Genomic DNA, 17,238 nt, shown 5'->3' on the forward strand with positions numbered 1-17,238 from the left:
GTTAAGTGTAATTAAAAACCATCTCAATCGCGCATTCCCTACATGCGCTGTCCCTCTAATAAACTCGTTTCTAATCCTGTCTATCCTCATCACTACCAACGAAAACCTCAACATCTTCAGCTCTGCTACCTCCAGAAAATACACAGGGATTAAATACCATGTACCAAAAACATATCATGTCATATAAAGATTGTTAGCTATGATTAGTAGGGCTGTGAAGAAAAAAGAAAAACAGTTCAAATGATCTCTAATAATCTAAGATAATGCCACAAGCTCTGATATGAATCGAATGTTGTTTGTTTGTGTGTGTGTGTGTGTGTGTGTGTGTGTGTGTGTGTGTGTGTGTGTGTGAGAGAGAGAGATAGAGAGAGACATCTATCCTTCAGATCTGTTACCTGTTTATTTTGGGAGAGACATAATTAGACTGTATAGACAAAATACAGACAGTGAAGACATGTATTGAAATTGGCATTAGAGTCAAAACTAGGTTAATCAACACATAAATTTTTACTGAATCAACTGGAACAAATCAAATGAATCATAACCAAATATTATACTACGTGCAGTATCAAATCATCTAATGATGTTCACTCTGAATATATTATATTACTAGACCTGCCAACTCATTTTGCATAAGAGAGCTGCAGTTTAACATTTAACACTGATGTACCATAGAATAAGTTATCGCTCAAACAAATAATAAAAAAATATTATTCTGGAATGATTGACAGTGCCACGGGTGTTTTGGAGTTTTTATTATTAACTATCATTTAAATTGAGACACTTGAGTGTGAATGTGAAAAAATCAGCTACATACAATTAGTAAGTGATATCATTTCCACCAAAGCTTCATTCAAACACTGATGTGGGCACTCCTGTGGACATAATTGTCCTACCTTTAGTTTGTAGACTATCAGTTCTAAACTATTAATTAATTTATCTCTAGTTTTAACAATGAAATTAACAATATTACAAAAGCTGGCCTGGCCATTTTATAATTTTTTTGCTGTAGACATTTGGTTATTTAACCCATAGCACAAATCAAAATCAGAAGATGAATATAAGATGATTGATCAGAACTTTCTCTTTAATTTCCTGATATCTAGATGTGTTAAACAACTTAGAACATGGCCTGTTCTGTTCGAACTCGCCCCTTTTGCAAGTGTTTAAAACATTTTGGAGCATGTGACTGTGTTGCCCAAGAATGTTCTCGTTGAACAATTAATAGTTCTGAATGTGTGTACTTGGTTTGAGCCCTGAAATTCGAAGCTGAATCCCTGCATTGGGCAGAGCATGCCATGGAAATGTTTACCTTAAGATGAACCTTTAAAAAAGTGATGAAAAGACCAAAGATTGAAAAAAGGGCCCTGCACATGATCCAAATCATCTGTCAAGCATGGTTGGAAGTAGTGTCATGGATTGCATGGCTGCTTTGGATACGGTCTCACTCATGTGTACTGATGATGTAAGTGATGGTTACAACAGAATGAAGTCCGCAGAAACATTCTGTCTGACAATTTACAGAGAACTGTTTCCAATTTTATTGCCAGGATTATGATTTGCTTCATCATGCAGCAAAACGGTCACACAAAAAGACTAACATACTAGTGCTAACAAAACAAGGGAGTTAATTGGTGGGAGGGGTGGGGTGGCGGGGGTCGATTTTACACTGGCCAAGTCAATGAACACACCTTGGAGTAGACCCCCAAAAGAAAACCCCCAAAACAAACAACAGCTGAAAGAAGCTGTCGTAAAAGACTGAAAAAAATATCAGTAATGAAGAATGCAATAGTTTGGTGATGTCAGTGGCTTAAATCAGCTATTGCAAGCATGGGATATGAAAGCATGTGTTAAGCACTATTTACCTGAAAATGATCTATTCCAATACTTTTGCTCACAGTAGGAAGTCTACCAATGAAAGTGTCAAGATAATAATAATAAATACAGGCAAAAATTCTGATCTGTTGACATGTTTTGAGCTTTTGGGGGGACTGCATATCATAGTGTCTGAACAAGGCTTATAAAATTGTTATTCTTGAACCATTTATTTATTTTTAGTGGTTAGGATGCGGTGCTCTCACCGCTGTGGCCCGGTTTCAATCCCCGGTCAGGGAACCAACCCCAGCCATTAGGGTTGCACAAGCCTTAGTGCCGGTCCCAAGCCCGGATAAATGGGGAGGGTTGCGTTAGGAAGGGCATCCAGCGTAAAAACATGTGCCAAATCAAACATGCGGATGATCCGCTGTGGCGACCCCTAATGGGAGAAGCAGAAAGAAAGTTTAGTCTATCACTATTTTTTGAGTCTTTGCTTGTTAGATAGAACTTGGGGTTTGTTCAGCCACAAGCTAAACAAAAGCACCCCTCACCCCACCCCTTTAAGCTTTATCCCTTCTGTCCTCTAAATAGGTGATGAAACTGTTGAGCTTCTATCAAGTGAAACAAAAACCTTTTTTTCTATATAAGGCCCTTCCCTGTGTCCTGATATGTATTTCATATGCTTGATTTGTTTATTAAAATGGGACCTTTGTGTTCTAATGCTGCTGTTGTTGGTAAAATGTCAGTATGGCTATGTAGTTTTTTTTCTGAAGCACAATAAGACTCGACATGTCAAAAGAAGAGTTTGATACAGGAATTTTTTTTTTACTTCTTACAAGGCCTGCCCAGACCACACACCTCAATATTAACTAATCTTGCAGTGTACCACAGAAATGCAATGTGTGTGTGTGATTCAGACTTTTCTCACCACAGTGCTAAGGAGTGTTCCTGCCTCACCCTACCCAGCACTCTGGACATTGCTAAACACAAGAAGGAATAAATTGAACCTGTTTGCGTGTAGTGGAAACGCAATACAGCTATTGTGCATTTTGTTTCATTTGTCCTAAAACCGTTTTGAAAGGCACATACAGGATTTTTTTCAAGGGTTTTTTTTTTTATGTAGATATGAAGAATGCAACAACTTACTAGCATTGAGTTTATCATAACTGAGTCATGGAGTCTGAAAGTGGTTTGCAGGAGTTTGTTTTCTTTGTGTTCGTGCAGAGGCTTGAGTCAACCTGCTCACCTGTTCACCAGTAAACAGACTGGATGTACTGTAACGTCATACTGATGTCATCTCTGTGCAAGTCTGTACAGTGCTGTTTAAATCACTAGGAGTTTGGTGGAAAGCATTGGGAACATAATGTTGATTGTTTATTTGATTTCTAAATTATTTTCTTTTATTATGCCTTTCCTTTTCATAATTCTGCCATACCACACACTTTAAAGGTGATCTTTTAATATGACAGTAATTCTATTTAGTTTTGGGGTTCGGATTTAGTTTTTTTTGACCTCTCGGTGTATTTCATGCAAAGCCTATGTTGAACTTACGTCCATGAAAACTGACATTATTATGGATCAAAGAAAAACGATGCTTTGTTGGCAACTGGGGAAACTCCAAGGATGAATGCTCTGTATGACCAAACCTGTGATTTACAAGTAAGCCATGTCAAAACCAATTCATTTTCAGATGAGCAACAGTCTTTCTTCTTGTCATGGAAATTTTCATAAAAATATTATAGCATGTGTATGCAATTGGCAATATAAAACTGCAAGTATGTGCTTGTAAGCATTGCACAACCTTAACAGACATCATCTGCACATGAAGTATGATGAGGCCTTGAGAAAGGGTGACTGGAATTAGGTAACTGGATTAGTTAATGGGCTTCTACATTTTCCATGCACCCCAACACCAAAGAGATGATCTCACTCTGTTTATTATGAAGCACTGGTCGGCACTCTATACAAACCTGACCCAAAGACTCCTCCTTTTCCTCCCTCTCAGGTTCAGTTGGCATTAGTCCATATATAGAGGAAAAGGAAATTAGCCCTTGACAATCATCATAGCTGAAAATGACTTTACTGTAAGAAAAACATTTCCTTTTGGAAAGGTTGGACTTTATATACCCATTTCCCAGTGTTTTTTTTTTCTTCTGAGTGAAAGCTTTCTTTGTTGGAGCAAAATCCTGTGTCATTCCTATGAAATTCAGAAGGTTATTTAAATAGAATTTGAGCATTGCAAACTCTACTCATTTAGCAGTAAAAGTTTTATTCCATTACTAAAAACTGTTTTTATTTCCCTTCCAAAAAAGTCATGCGTGTCAAATTTCTTATGAACTTACCTCATGGTTTTATAATATATATATGATTTACTGAAAGATATACTGATGATAATGCAGAGGATTGTTTTCATTATTTAACATATACATGTATTTCTGGATAAATTGTGCATATAGGAGCAATGAAGGAATTTTTAATAATGAATTATCCTTATTAATTGCAAATTTCAAATTTATTCAGAAAGCATGATTTAGGGATTTCCTAAATTATTTTTTGCCAATGTTCAGAGATTCAAGTTAAAAATGTACTGTACTGTACTCTATAAAAATCTAATTAAGCCTGGGATTCAGTAAACCGATATCTGTTAAGTGTAACCAGTACAGTCTCGCATTCGAAGCTTCATTGCTTTTGCTTATCCCGACTAACCCAGATGCATAACTTTCTTTTTTTTTCCTAAGTTCATTTTGCAAACTGTTTCAGATCGAATGTGTGCAACAAAATAAACAACCTGAATATTTTGAAGTACCAGAAAAGCTGAAACCTTTCATTTGAATTGAGATATTAAATAAAATACTTAGTTATAGTGAGGCTGATTCAAAACAAATGCATACAGAAGTTTGTTTGTTTAAAGTACCACGTTATATTTTAGTGCAATGAAATCAGTGGAATTGAAATTTCATAATGAAAGAATTAGAAGAAATTCTAATCTTTATTGCTCTTTATCAGTTTTTGGGTAGCGTGGCACCTTAAAACTACAGTGTATCTGATTAGATCATGTGCTTGGATTACCGTCTGTGCAGTTTGCTCTGTGTGCCTCAATTTCCTTTCACTGTAGAAAAACATCTAATGAATTTGCTGTATTAAATTTGCTTGAGGTGTGAAGCTGGTAATCCATCTTCCCAGTAAGCCATCACCTCCCAGTAATCCACCTCCCAGTAAAAGTTTTGTTAAATAATTATCAGTTTAGTGCAACTTTTTTTATTTGTATTTTTTTTTTCCTCCTGCCAGATTAGGTTCAGAATGTATATTTATTTTAATAAAATACTGTACACAGTTGAAGGGATATTTAAATGCAAACATAGAATTTACATAGTTTTCTATAGTACATAAAATATACACACATTTTTAACTTGATAAATCTCTTCTTTGTTCTTTGTCATGACAGAATCTCCTCGCTTGTCTACAGACTCTTCCTTGAGTGGCCATGACCCTGTCCAGGCAGACTGCTGCTCCCTGTCCATTGAACACTCAGATAATGAGCGTCCGATGAGCACAGTGTCCACCATCTCATCAGGCTCCTCTGGAGAGGGCCAGAGCAGCCTGTTCAGTGCATCCCACTGTCTCCAGTCATTGCCCTCACTATCCACAGAAACTGACATCAACTTGGAGCTCAGTCCTCCTGAGGAACCTAATGAGTATCCTTTTCTACTGAGGCCTGCAAGCAAAAGACTAAAGCAAGACCCTGCTGCGGGCCAGTTTAACAACAACGCAAACACAATTGAAGCACTGCCACCACGCCTGAACGGGCCTACACCTGTCGCCTCTGTAGTGATGGCACCTAATTCTCAGCTAACCTATGTGGACCGAGTTGTCATGGAGATTATTGAGACAGAAAGGATGTATGTAAGGGATTTGCGCAGTATCGTGAAGGTAAGTAAAGGAGTTCCTATTAGGGTACAAGCATTTTCTATTAGTCACAGCTTTTTATACAAAAATCTGGTGATTTGGTGATTTTTTTTACTTCTTAGCATATCAGTTATTAAAGTTTGTTAGCTTTTAGGAAAGTAAGGTTATTGTTGTTTTTCAGTGGATTGTTAATTTCTTACGGTTTGAGTCTTTGAATCTATTCAGCTGTTTTAAAACATTCCCTGTGTATGAATGCAAAACAAAACAAAACGGACAGACTCTTTAGTTGTAGCTGGTATGAAGGGATTTTTACAGTCAATCGGAAATTGAGACTCAGACACCCAGGAGAAAAACAGGAGTCCAAAAATCAATTACGTGTCAGCTGAAGCTCATTGTGAGTGTGGTTTCCTCTGCTGATTTCTAAACAGTTTTTCCCAAAGCTGTCTCTTTTGATGGTTTTAATTAAATAATTGTGCAAAACTCAGATCGTATCACTTTAATACCACTGTATCAAATGAGTTTTTGGTGTGCTGTAGCACTAAGTTAACTTTTTTTTATAAAGTTAAATGTTTTTTAACTGATTCGGCACAGACAATCAATTTGAGATTTAATTAGGAGGTAACCAGAATCATGCTCTTTTGTTTGATGCTAAATATTGGGATTATAAATCATTACTTCTGTATGCTTTAAAATCGAATATTATCATGTAGTTGAAAAGGTGTTCAATATGATAGTTCTGGGTTGAAATCTACAGTATTTAGGTAATATTTTCCATTGAAACAAGGGTGAAACTTGGGCACTTTTTAAGTATCCATGTGGAACCTTCCTCAGGAGCAAAAAGAAAGTCTGAAGTGCAGAAGTAGAGCATCAGGAGGAATCAGGCAGGGGGAGTATGGGGTGCACAATATGAACAAAATTAGGGTGGTACAAGGATGCCAGAGTATAAAAGCATTCACAAATTTGAGCATCAGCTACAACCATGCATTGTGCCATTTCTTGTTCTACAACCATCCCTGACGGCAAAGCACAATTAGCCATGTCCTCCAGTATAGAAGGGTCGGTATTACTATCCTATCTGTCAACAAGGACAGACCTAGCCAGTCATGGAAATTTTTGAATTTGTGTATGAAAAAGAATACTGTGGCATCTCCTTAAAACATTAAGCATCCTGCTTAGCATTCCTATTACATTGCAGGAGCACGGTTTGAAAGAATGTGGTGTTTAGTGTTAGCACATCACAGAGGAGGCATTTGACTGATTTGTTTTCCCCTAAATGGTACCTGTTAGGCATTAATGAAGACCTAGATAGTTGTTAGGAATGAGTAACATCAACAGCTGATTAAGTACTAGGTTGTTGTATTATACTAATGCTTCACTGCACTAGGGATTCTATGGTTTTGCCAAAAAAGCCTTGTGCTACATAACATTGTGCCTTTTAGCTACCTTCTCTAAGATGGTTCAAAAAAACTCCTACAAATTGTCCCACAAAGCTTAACCCAGATTAAGTCTTGTTTTTATCCAGCACATAGCAATTTTAATCCCGCCCACATCATCTACCTGTTTAGGAGTGAATCACACTATTATTTGTCACCCACATTTTCTAATCCTTTATGGCCCTTTTTTTCTTTTTTTTCTTTTTCCATTCAATACCACATAATTGATGGCTTTGCCAGCAGGAGCTGTTTGCTACTGAACATTTGACTAGTTTTTGGCTGCACTTAGGTTTCTACAGGTGTGTCAACCTTTGTAAGAAATGTGCTTACACTTCCAGGTTTCACAGCTGCTTTAAATCATTAGGCTGTACACTTACAGCCTTGCATTGTTTCCTGTTTGGTCTGGACCACAGATGGAGATGGTAATGATTGGGTGGGCCTAAATTTTACTTCATCATAGTAAATCTTGACTACTTTGTCCACCTGTCAGAATTTTTACCCTGGTGCAGATGTACAACAGAGACCCACAGCTGGGGCTTGGATGTAGCTTAACCCAAACCAGCAACATATGAAATCGTTTTCTGAAGTGTGTTTCAGAAATAATTGTCACTATAAGTATTTGTTTAAAGACTGTATACGTATTCTTTGTGCTTATGAGTTTTTTAATTTAAATTCCCATTAGATTTTTTGATTTGTTTCCGTATTTCCACACACACTCTTTTGAAAGAAGTCAGTGTAGCAGTATGTTTGAGCACTTGACTGATTTGCACAGCCACTAATAGAGTTTGACATATGCCACATTTAAGTAAATGAAAATAGATTTCATAGTTGCTGAGAAAACTAGTTTAATACAATAGCAAATAGTTGAATGAGACCATTTTTCACTAAATGAAAGTTTGATCACTGCAACTGAATGGACACACCTGAATGTTAGAGAAAATGTTACTCATTCTTACTGAGGAAAATGTTTATACTGTCATTGCAAAATATGAAATCATATTCTTAATCCAGGGTTAAGTCTGAGGGAGTGCCATAGCCCTAAGTTCTATTAGGGTACATTTCACATAACCCTGAATTTACAGAGAGCATTTAATTGGATGAGCACAACAGATCATCAACAAGATTTTATACTATTTAAGTATTTCATCTTTTAATATAAATATATTTTAGATATATCTTAAACATAAAACATTAAACCAAAAAACAATATTCATAGCCATTTTTTGGTCTAAATTCTAAAACTATATTGGCATCCATATAACAACAGGACTACTAACAAAAATTTTGATTTGAGGGGTAAATTAAAAATAAAACTTAAAGCTGAAACTGGACATTATATCGGTATCACCAGATTAAGATGGTAATGCACTATAGCTATTTAATGATGGTTTTGTGCATTTTAGCATGCTTGGAGTTAAACAGTCATTTGAATTGAATCAATGGTAGAGAGGAATCCCACCATCTCCCCTATCAAAGAGAATTTGGCCAGGTTTTGTGTGTCTTGTATAGTGTAATGCGCAGGCTCTGTTCACTGTTAAGCAGTGCGTAAATGTTTATTTAGCTGTAGCTCTCCACACAGTTCTCATTGGCCAAACGTGGTGTTAAGCAGCTCATGAGTCTGTCTGCTTTCGGTCTTGGCTTCCCTGTCTGCCCTGTAGAGACACAGTCCATCGCAAACTGCCCAAATATGGTGCTCTTTTATCTTCAGCTAAGACACGCCCTAATATGACATCACTGACAATCCCCATGTTTTGCTCTCTCTTGCACATGAACGTGTATATTTGTGCATTCTCAAAAGAACCACATATCACTACATTTAACACTAAGCCCATGTATGTATGGTTGAGTGAGTGTGTGTGTGTGTGTGTGTGTGTGTGTGTGTGTGTGTGTGTGTGTGTGTGTGTGTGTGTGTATATATATATATATATATATATATATAATTTGTGTATATATTTGTGTATATTATTTATTTATTTATTTATATAATATATATTCAGCAGAACTAACAGAGGTTCCCACACAACTGATGTGAAGCCCTATTTTAGTGGAGGACGTTTTCTTTTTTCAGACTTTACTCCATGGATTTACAAAAAATGGCGATAAAGACCTCCATAGTGGTAGTGGTTGGGAAAAATGTTCCCTTTTCCATTAGACTTCCATTAGAGTACTCAGATGTGGCCCAGTCACTTTTAACAAATAAGTAGAATTCCTAGAACAAAAAATGGCAGACAAAATATTTTTTCACAAATGTATATCTATGCTGGTAGGTGAGCGAGTCTACAAGAGTAACATATAGTTAATACTCGGTGCTGAAGGGGGAAAAATGACAATTCCAGCAAAAGTCCTTCATCAGCTGTGCAAACGAGGTGCTTCCAAAGTTGACAGAGTTGAAACCAGATCTATTTCTGTATGTTATAGCACTCCAGTAAATGGTCTTTATAAAAGTACTTGTGCCATTATGTATCTGACTGGCAAGGGAATGCAATTTTATTAACTGTTTTCTGATTGTTAATGCCATGTTATCTGTGTCCTGGAGTATGTGACTAGTAACGCTTCAGTTCTAAATGCTAATAATCAAGATGACACATGAGAGAACATGGGCTAGCAACATATTTTACATGTGCACTGAAGTGAACAGAGTATGTTAATGCTTATTTGACTTCTCTATGCCAAGTTTAATATGGCAAAACATCACGCTTTTAATAGTTTTTACAAAAAAAAAACACTGATCAGAAAATGTGTAGATATAATGGTATATATTGTATAGATATATTGGTTTGTTTGTTTTACCGAAAGTTGTCATTGTTTTTCCAATAAATGTGAAGTCTTCATACAGATAGAGTAGTAATCATTATCATGATTTTATCATTTTGTAAAATAAGGCTATAATATATGTTTCTGCCCCTCTCCCAAAACTGCAAAAGTAAACAAGAAAATGGTAACAGATGATGAGCTCTCAGGGGTGCATTTGTTTCATTCTTCTTTATTTTATACCATGAAGGGGTTTTTTTTTTATTTGGGTTTTTTTTTTTTCACTATAAAATAATTCATATTTAACATATAGGATCTTTTCATTTTGCCTAAGAGGGGTATGAATTAAAGGCTGTTTCAGACTTGTTTGGTGTCTTGAAATATTATACTGCCCTCTGTTGTCATGTTTTAGGAATTACATTTGTGCACAGGTTAAGATTGAACATATATTTATTGATTTGTTTATTTACCTATTTACTTACTATTTACTTACTTAATTTCATTTTCTATAACTCTTATATCCTGATCAGGGATAGCATACCTCCAGCCTCTCCAGAAAACACTAGGCACAACATGAGGAAACAAACATGCACACATACTGTATATACATATATTCCCTCCTGGGGCAATTTTGCATAGCTTGTGCACTTTAAGGCAGGAAAAAAAGGAAAATTAGGAGCTGAAGGAAAAAGCTACAGGCAAAACTCTACGCAGACAATAACCCAAATTTTGGATTAAACCTTAAAGCCTGGAGCTATGGAGGAGCAATTTCACATTTTACTTGCTGACTTAATTTCTGCCTTAATAAATGTCATAAGTCTACACTGGTACGCAAGATTACAAACGTAATATAAATATAACTCTTGAATTCTACTAAGCAAAGGCAACATGGTAGATAAATGAATTATAGTATAGCACAGCATCTCATTGCCATGGAGCATGTCGTTTTGCTGATAAACTTTTGCTTAAGCTTCACTTCCTTTGTACAATTTTATTTTATTTTTTTTGTTACTTTAATTCATATACTTAAAAACGATTTTTGGGGTGATGTAGTAGGTAGCATTGCCATTTCAAGACTCCAGGGTCCCCAGTTCGATACTGATCTCAGGTTACTGTTTCTGCAAATATTTCCCCATGTGTTTGTGTTTTGGTTTCCTCCAGGTTTAAGTAGTTTCTTCCCACATCCTTGAAATAATGCTTATTCATGAAAAGGATTCAGGACCGCTGCGGCCCGGGTTTGATCCCCCGTCAGGGAACCAACCTCAGCCACTTTCAGTGCCGGTCCCAAGCCCGGATAAATGGGAAGGGTTGCGTTAGGAAGGGCATCCAGCGTAAAAACGTGCCAAATCAAACATGCGGATGGTCTGCTGTGGCGACCCCTAACGGGAGAAGCCGAAAGAAAGTAGCTTTACAGAATCAAATAAAATGCATCTAATTTTGGCAGTTAGAATTAAAATAGGTTTATCTCTAATGCCAGTGGAAAAAGTGGCAAGGAAAGCTCCCTTAGATGGTGTAAGAAAAAAGGCTTTGAGAGCAATCAGAGTCAAAAGGGAACCCATTCCTCGTTTGGGTGATAGTTGTTTAGTGATTGACACCTTGAATAACTATTAATTGCAATTGTAGCTCTAAGCCACTGTAAGAAGTTAGCAGCATGACAGAGCTCAGGCATAGTCTTCATTTCCCTTAAGTGTTAATGTGCCTTGGCAATGAATTGGCATCTCATTCAACAGGTTTTTTCACCTTATATCATGTGTTCATAGGATGGGTTCTGGATCTGCCCCAAGCCTGACAAAAAATGATTAAATATTTTTGTTAATTTCTATATTACACACTAATGTGTTTTGAAAAATAGCACAGAATAAGCTTTGTGTTTTAAGAGTGTTTTTGTGGGTTTTTTGTTTGTTTTTCAGGACTATCTGGCTCACATTATAGACACCAGGGATTTACCTATTAAGCCTGAGCAGGTGTGTTCTCTGTTTGGCAACATCGAAGTCATATATGAGTTAAACAGGTAAGAATGGTTTTAGAAGTATTGTGTGTGTGTGTGTGTGTGTGTGTGTGTGTGTTTGGGGTATAAACTCCAGCATAATTATTAGTTTGTTTGGGCAGCAGAATGTTGACATGAGACAACAGGCTTCATTCTGACATTTGCTGGCAAAGTGGTGTTTACAGCCCCATGTGTTTAAACAGTTGCTCTTCAGCAGGATGTTGGGCCACAAGAATAGAGAACATGTGTCTTTTATACACAAAAAAACTCAATAATAAAAACCTATAAAAAGAAATCTGACTAGAAAGTAGTATGATAAAGGGGATTTGGGGGGACAGAAATCTGTATTCATGTCAGATTTTTAATTAGTTAATGTCATAGTTGCATAAATAAAATTTTATTAAGCTATATTTCATTAAGGCTATAATTTAATCATACAACACATTATTCAACTTCAATCTGTCTGTTTGTTTCTTTTTTCTGTTTCTGCAGTGAGCTACTGCAGACTCTAGAAATGTGTGACAGCGACCCAGTGGCTATTGCATGTTGCTTTGTAGAAAAGGTATTAAGTCAAACACTTAAATTGCTACTATCTCTTGTATCCAGGTTTCTCACCTTTTTTTTCTTTTATATGCAGAGTGAAGATTTTGACATCTACACTCAATACTGCACAAACTATCCCAAGTAAGTGAAAGAGGTTACACCATATAGACAAAAGTTTATGTACACCTGACCATAAGATTTCAATGTACATCCCATTGCAGATTTAGTTACCCTCTGCTGTTACAATAACCTCCACTCTTCTGTTAAGATGTTCCACTAGATTGTGGTTGTGGACATTTGTGCTTATTCAGCCACAAAAGCATTAGTACTGATGTAGGGTCAGGAGGCACTGGAGTGCATCAGCATTCTAATTCATTCCAAAGGTGTTCAGTAGGGTTGAGGTCAGAGCTCTATAACTGGTTACTCAACATCTTCCACTCTAAATCATGTAAAGCATATCTTCATGGAGTTTGCTTTGTGCACAGGACCATTGTCATTCTGGAACAGGTTTGAGTCTCTGTGTTTAAGCAAAGAGAAAATGTAATGCTACTGCATCCAGAGACATTTTATACAATTATGTGGCTCCAACATTCTGGGGAAGAACCACATATGGTTGGAAAGGTCAGGTGTCACAATACTTTAGTTAAGATCATTTTTTAAAGAATATTTTAATGCAGTTCATTGTGAGTGGTCATATGAAACAGTTTCTACAGTAGAGCAGGGATCCTATGTCTTCTTCAATCCAATAATTTGTTTTGGTTGTGGCCAAATGAAAATGTCAGCTACTGAGAAAAAAAAAAATGTTTTTGGTTTATTTGCATTTCACATGTAGCTTTCATTTTGTTTGTCACTCCAAAAATGTAGAACACTGACTACAGTGCTATATTTCCTGCCTTAGTTTAACAGTTGCCATCCATAATGCATGCCAGGTTTGGTTCATTTGCAGTTGTTTTGCGTCAGGGTTAAATTGTTTTCTTACTGCAAGTGAACCATGCTGGAATTTGCTAGAACCTGACTTAGACCTCATTGAACAAACGATATTGGACGGGTTGTTTTGGTCTGCACTGAAGTGTGACTGCCGTGTTCTCACTTGCCCAAACAAATCACACACACAAGGGAGAACACACACCAGGGTTCAATTCGGACTAAATATTAAAAACATTTAAGTCTTTGCTATTGGTGGATAGGTAGTTTATACACAATTAATTTGCCTTTAATAATCTTTTATCTTCTCTCTTGCTTCCTTTTTAGTTCAGTTGCTACGCTTACAGAGTGCATGAGGAACAAAACACTGGCCAAATTTTTCTGGGATCGTCAGGCAACTCTCCAACATTCCCTCCCTTTGGGTGCCTACCTGCTGAAGCCTGTGCAGAGGATTTTGAAATATCACCTCCTTTTACAGGCATGTACCTCTAAATGCCCTCAAATAGAACCACTGATTACACAAACAGCCATGCTTAAATGAATCGGTTTTCCAGTTAAGGCAAAATGCATTTAATGAGGTGATGTAAAATAATAATTCAAAGACAAATGTATAATTTAGTATTTGGTGCCATATTAATTAAATAAATTGAATCAAATGCTTGGGGAAGCCTTCTATTAACCTTTGACATGTTGTTTCATTTTAGTCTAAAAGTATTCAAATCAGTATTTTGTGATTGCTCCTGGCATAATTTGTTCTTCTTTCATGTGACCGCTATTCAGACCACCGTGCTGTAGGACACTCTTAATAGTAAACATACACACATACAGTATATTGAAACCAGAAACATCTTCACTCATTATTTTGTAGGTTTGTGGTTCAGTGTGAACCAAGTGAGTTCATTTCCTGAACAGTACAGTATCTCTGTGGACCCCAAATGGATTTTGTGATGGTAAAATTAGCAAAAACAAAAAAAAGAGTCCTCCTCTTGAGGTAGCTAAAAGTCATTCCATCAATTTCTGGATTAAAGAGTACATACAGCATTTGACACTCTTGACTGGAATTCTGATGTAGTGAATCAAAGCTGAAATATTCTTTGTGTAATCGGTTGTTTCTTAACAATCCAAGATGCCATAATTGGCTTGCTAAAAGAAATGTATGGAAACATGAAATGTTTAGAGTAGGTGTATATTATCCTTTGGCCTCAACTGTACCAGTTTAGCCATACAGTCAACATCAACAGTCAGCAGAGGGAAGCAAACAAATTTGACTGTCTGTTTAAATAAATCAGGAAAGAATTGGCACCTCTGTGGGTGCTAGTATACACTACACATATCTGCTAAATTTACATGTGGTTTGGATAATGTTCCTAAAATAAAATGATGGACTTTGTCTAATACACTAGTTGTAGGTGGACTTTTAGGGTTATGACACAAATCGTTGTCACGTTATTTATGGCTCTTTTCCTTTGTAATGTCATTTCGATGCAAGCACACATGAATCATACGTCTCTTCCTTACACATCTCAGACTGGACATGAAGCTAAACTGACAGAGCTCTGTTTACTGACTATATTTATGCTGCTTTGTTGTTTTAGGAAATCGCCAAACATTTTGACCCTGAGGAAGAGGGCTATGATGTGGTGGAAGAGGCCATAGTCACCATGACAGGAGTGGCTTGGTACATCAATGACATGAAGAGGAAGCATGAGCATGCTGTGAGGCTGCAGGTGATCAGCCATTTGCCTCTGCTTTGCATTCATCACAGTGCTTCTCAGTACTCATGTTGGAATTGGGCATTTATTAGCGATACTTCTCTTCACATGTAAATTCGATTAGAAGTACTGATGGTAAATCACTTTTTTGAGCAGGGAAATATATATTTCTGTGCATGTATTAGGCATACATAGCATTTCTCAGATTCCTTTAAAACAAGAGCCATTTATGTTTTGTCCATTACACTTTTTTAAACACAGTTAAAACACTAAAGGACTACTTTAGCCATGAAGTGGTTTGTAAAAGATCAAGTAAGGCTACAGCATGTCCAAAAACGAACCTGCCATTTGGTATTTCATTAAATAAAAAATGCTGACAAAGACTAAATCAAATTTTTTTCAGTGTAGAAAGTACTAGAACTTATTGCAAGGAAAATGAAATTGCGCTTTTATTTGCATTTTAAAAAGTTTAAAGGATAGTTTGTAATAGCCACTCTTTAAACTCGAATCAGTCAAATTGCCTCTTCATTGAATTAATAGAAAACCATCAGGAGCTCTGTGTTTTTGTGCTCTGTGTGACACCGACTCCTTCTCAAACTCTTTATCAGTGGACTGTGGTGATCTGTCTAACGTTCCTTCAATGTTGCAGCAGATCGTTACATGTTATCGACATCCTCATCTCAGTTGAAGGAACACGTTTTTTCAATAAAAGAATTGCTTCACTACCCCACGTCATTGTTTGCTCAACTGTTGTGAAAGACTTTAAATACTCTTTCATGCTACGCTACGCTTTCAGAAGTTTGTTTCAGAGATTTCTCAGAAGGAGACGCTAAACCAAGCTTAAGACTGCAGTTATATAATTCTTCTATCTGCTAATTTCTTTTTGGTTTGGCACTGACAGGACCCAATTAGACTTGGGGTGGGGTTGAAGCTCATGTTCATTAGTGAGTCATTACACATAATTATACATAATTACAAACAGAATAATGAGGAAATACAGGCAATAATTTGATCTCTAAGTGGATTAACCAATCGACTGATTAGACAAAGAAACAAACTTAATCCAAGCAGGTCCCCAAACTGAGATCTTTTTGCTGTTTACAATACAGATGGAAAGAGAACCAATATTGTAAAGCCTGCTGTTGCCATAAAACATTTTATTTAGTTTAGTTTTGTTAGTTATACTCAGAGTTTTAAAAATACTCTCAAAATAGTACCCTATACCAGTATAAGTTACAATTATATCATTAAAGTGCAATATGTAAAGAAAAGATTTTACTTTAGTTGATGAACTGATACCAGGTGTAGCAATGCATTCTAAATGGGAACTTGTTTATTTTGTTCCACAGGAGATTCAGTCCCTCCTCATCAACTGGAAAGGACCAGACCTTACTGCATACGGTGAGCTCGTCCTTGAAGGAACCTTCCACGTCCACCGTGCAAAGAATGAAAGGACGCTGTTCCTCTTTGACAAAATGCTTCTCATCACTAAGAAGAGAGGAGAGCATTATGTCTACAAGACCCATATAATGGTACTTACCAGTCTGTTCTTAAGTGTGGTTGTTTGTTTATTATTGTTCCTATAATGTTTTGCCAGATTTAGAACAAATCCTGGTGAAGTAGGTTTTAACAATATAAGCAAGTAGATTCTGGAAGCTTATACGCGAGCACTAAGCTGCTGTCTAAACTGTATATGTGCCATATTGCTAATTGAAAAAACGAAGAGTTTCCCTTCCTTCCAAATGGAGATCATATTGTATCTGTTCATTTACTCCACAGATACATCATGGTTAAGCAGTTTCCTCTCATTTCCATTTAAAATCCTCAATTTGTAATTCTCTATAAATTAAAATAAATTTTCTTTGATTCTAACGCCCATTGCAAGCCTAAACTAAGAGATTTAGGGCTAAGAGTTAGGTAAAAATTAAATATAAAAAAAGCGTTTAGGTATTTGGATGACCTTGCTCCTCATGTTTTTATGTTCTATTTCCAGTGTTCCACTTTAATGCTGATTGAAAGTGCCAAGGACTCTTTTCGCTTCAGTGTGACCCACTACAAACATCCTAAACAACCGCACACAGTACAGGTCTGTAGGACTATTACTATATTAATCTGTTCATGCAGAAGGAAGCAGAATTTAAATGTTACTGTTATTTGGTTTATGTAA

General features: G+C 36.5%; 1 protein-coding gene across 6 annotated transcripts in view; it reads left to right on the forward strand.

The window, feature by feature from the left end:
- LOC124389773 (pleckstrin homology domain-containing family G member 3) overlaps window positions 1–17,238 on the forward strand; it is a 43,950-nt gene that overhangs the window by 14,805 nt on the left and 11,907 nt on the right. For 4 of the 6 annotated variants that reach the window (XM_046855248.1, XM_046855251.1, XM_046855249.1 and 1 more), the window contains 8 exons: window positions 5,261–5,745; window positions 11,816–11,916; window positions 12,385–12,454; window positions 12,530–12,576; window positions 13,687–13,837; window positions 14,955–15,086; window positions 16,421–16,603; window positions 17,065–17,157. In XM_046855248.1, coding sequence (XP_046711204.1) covers window positions 5,261–5,745; window positions 11,816–11,916; window positions 12,385–12,454; window positions 12,530–12,576; window positions 13,687–13,837; window positions 14,955–15,086; window positions 16,421–16,603; window positions 17,065–17,157 — 1,262 coding nt within the window. The remainder of the gene's footprint in view (window positions 1–5,260; window positions 5,746–11,815; window positions 11,917–12,384; window positions 12,455–12,529; window positions 12,577–13,686; window positions 13,838–14,954; window positions 15,087–16,420; window positions 16,604–17,064; window positions 17,158–17,238) is intronic. The other 2 variants (XM_046855250.1, XM_046855253.1) reach the window with 1 other exon arrangement.

This window comes from Silurus meridionalis, chromosome 8 (genome assembly GCF_014805685.1).
Source record: "Silurus meridionalis isolate SWU-2019-XX chromosome 8, ASM1480568v1, whole genome shotgun sequence".
Lineage (NCBI taxonomy): Eukaryota > Metazoa > Chordata > Actinopteri > Siluriformes > Siluridae > Silurus > Silurus meridionalis.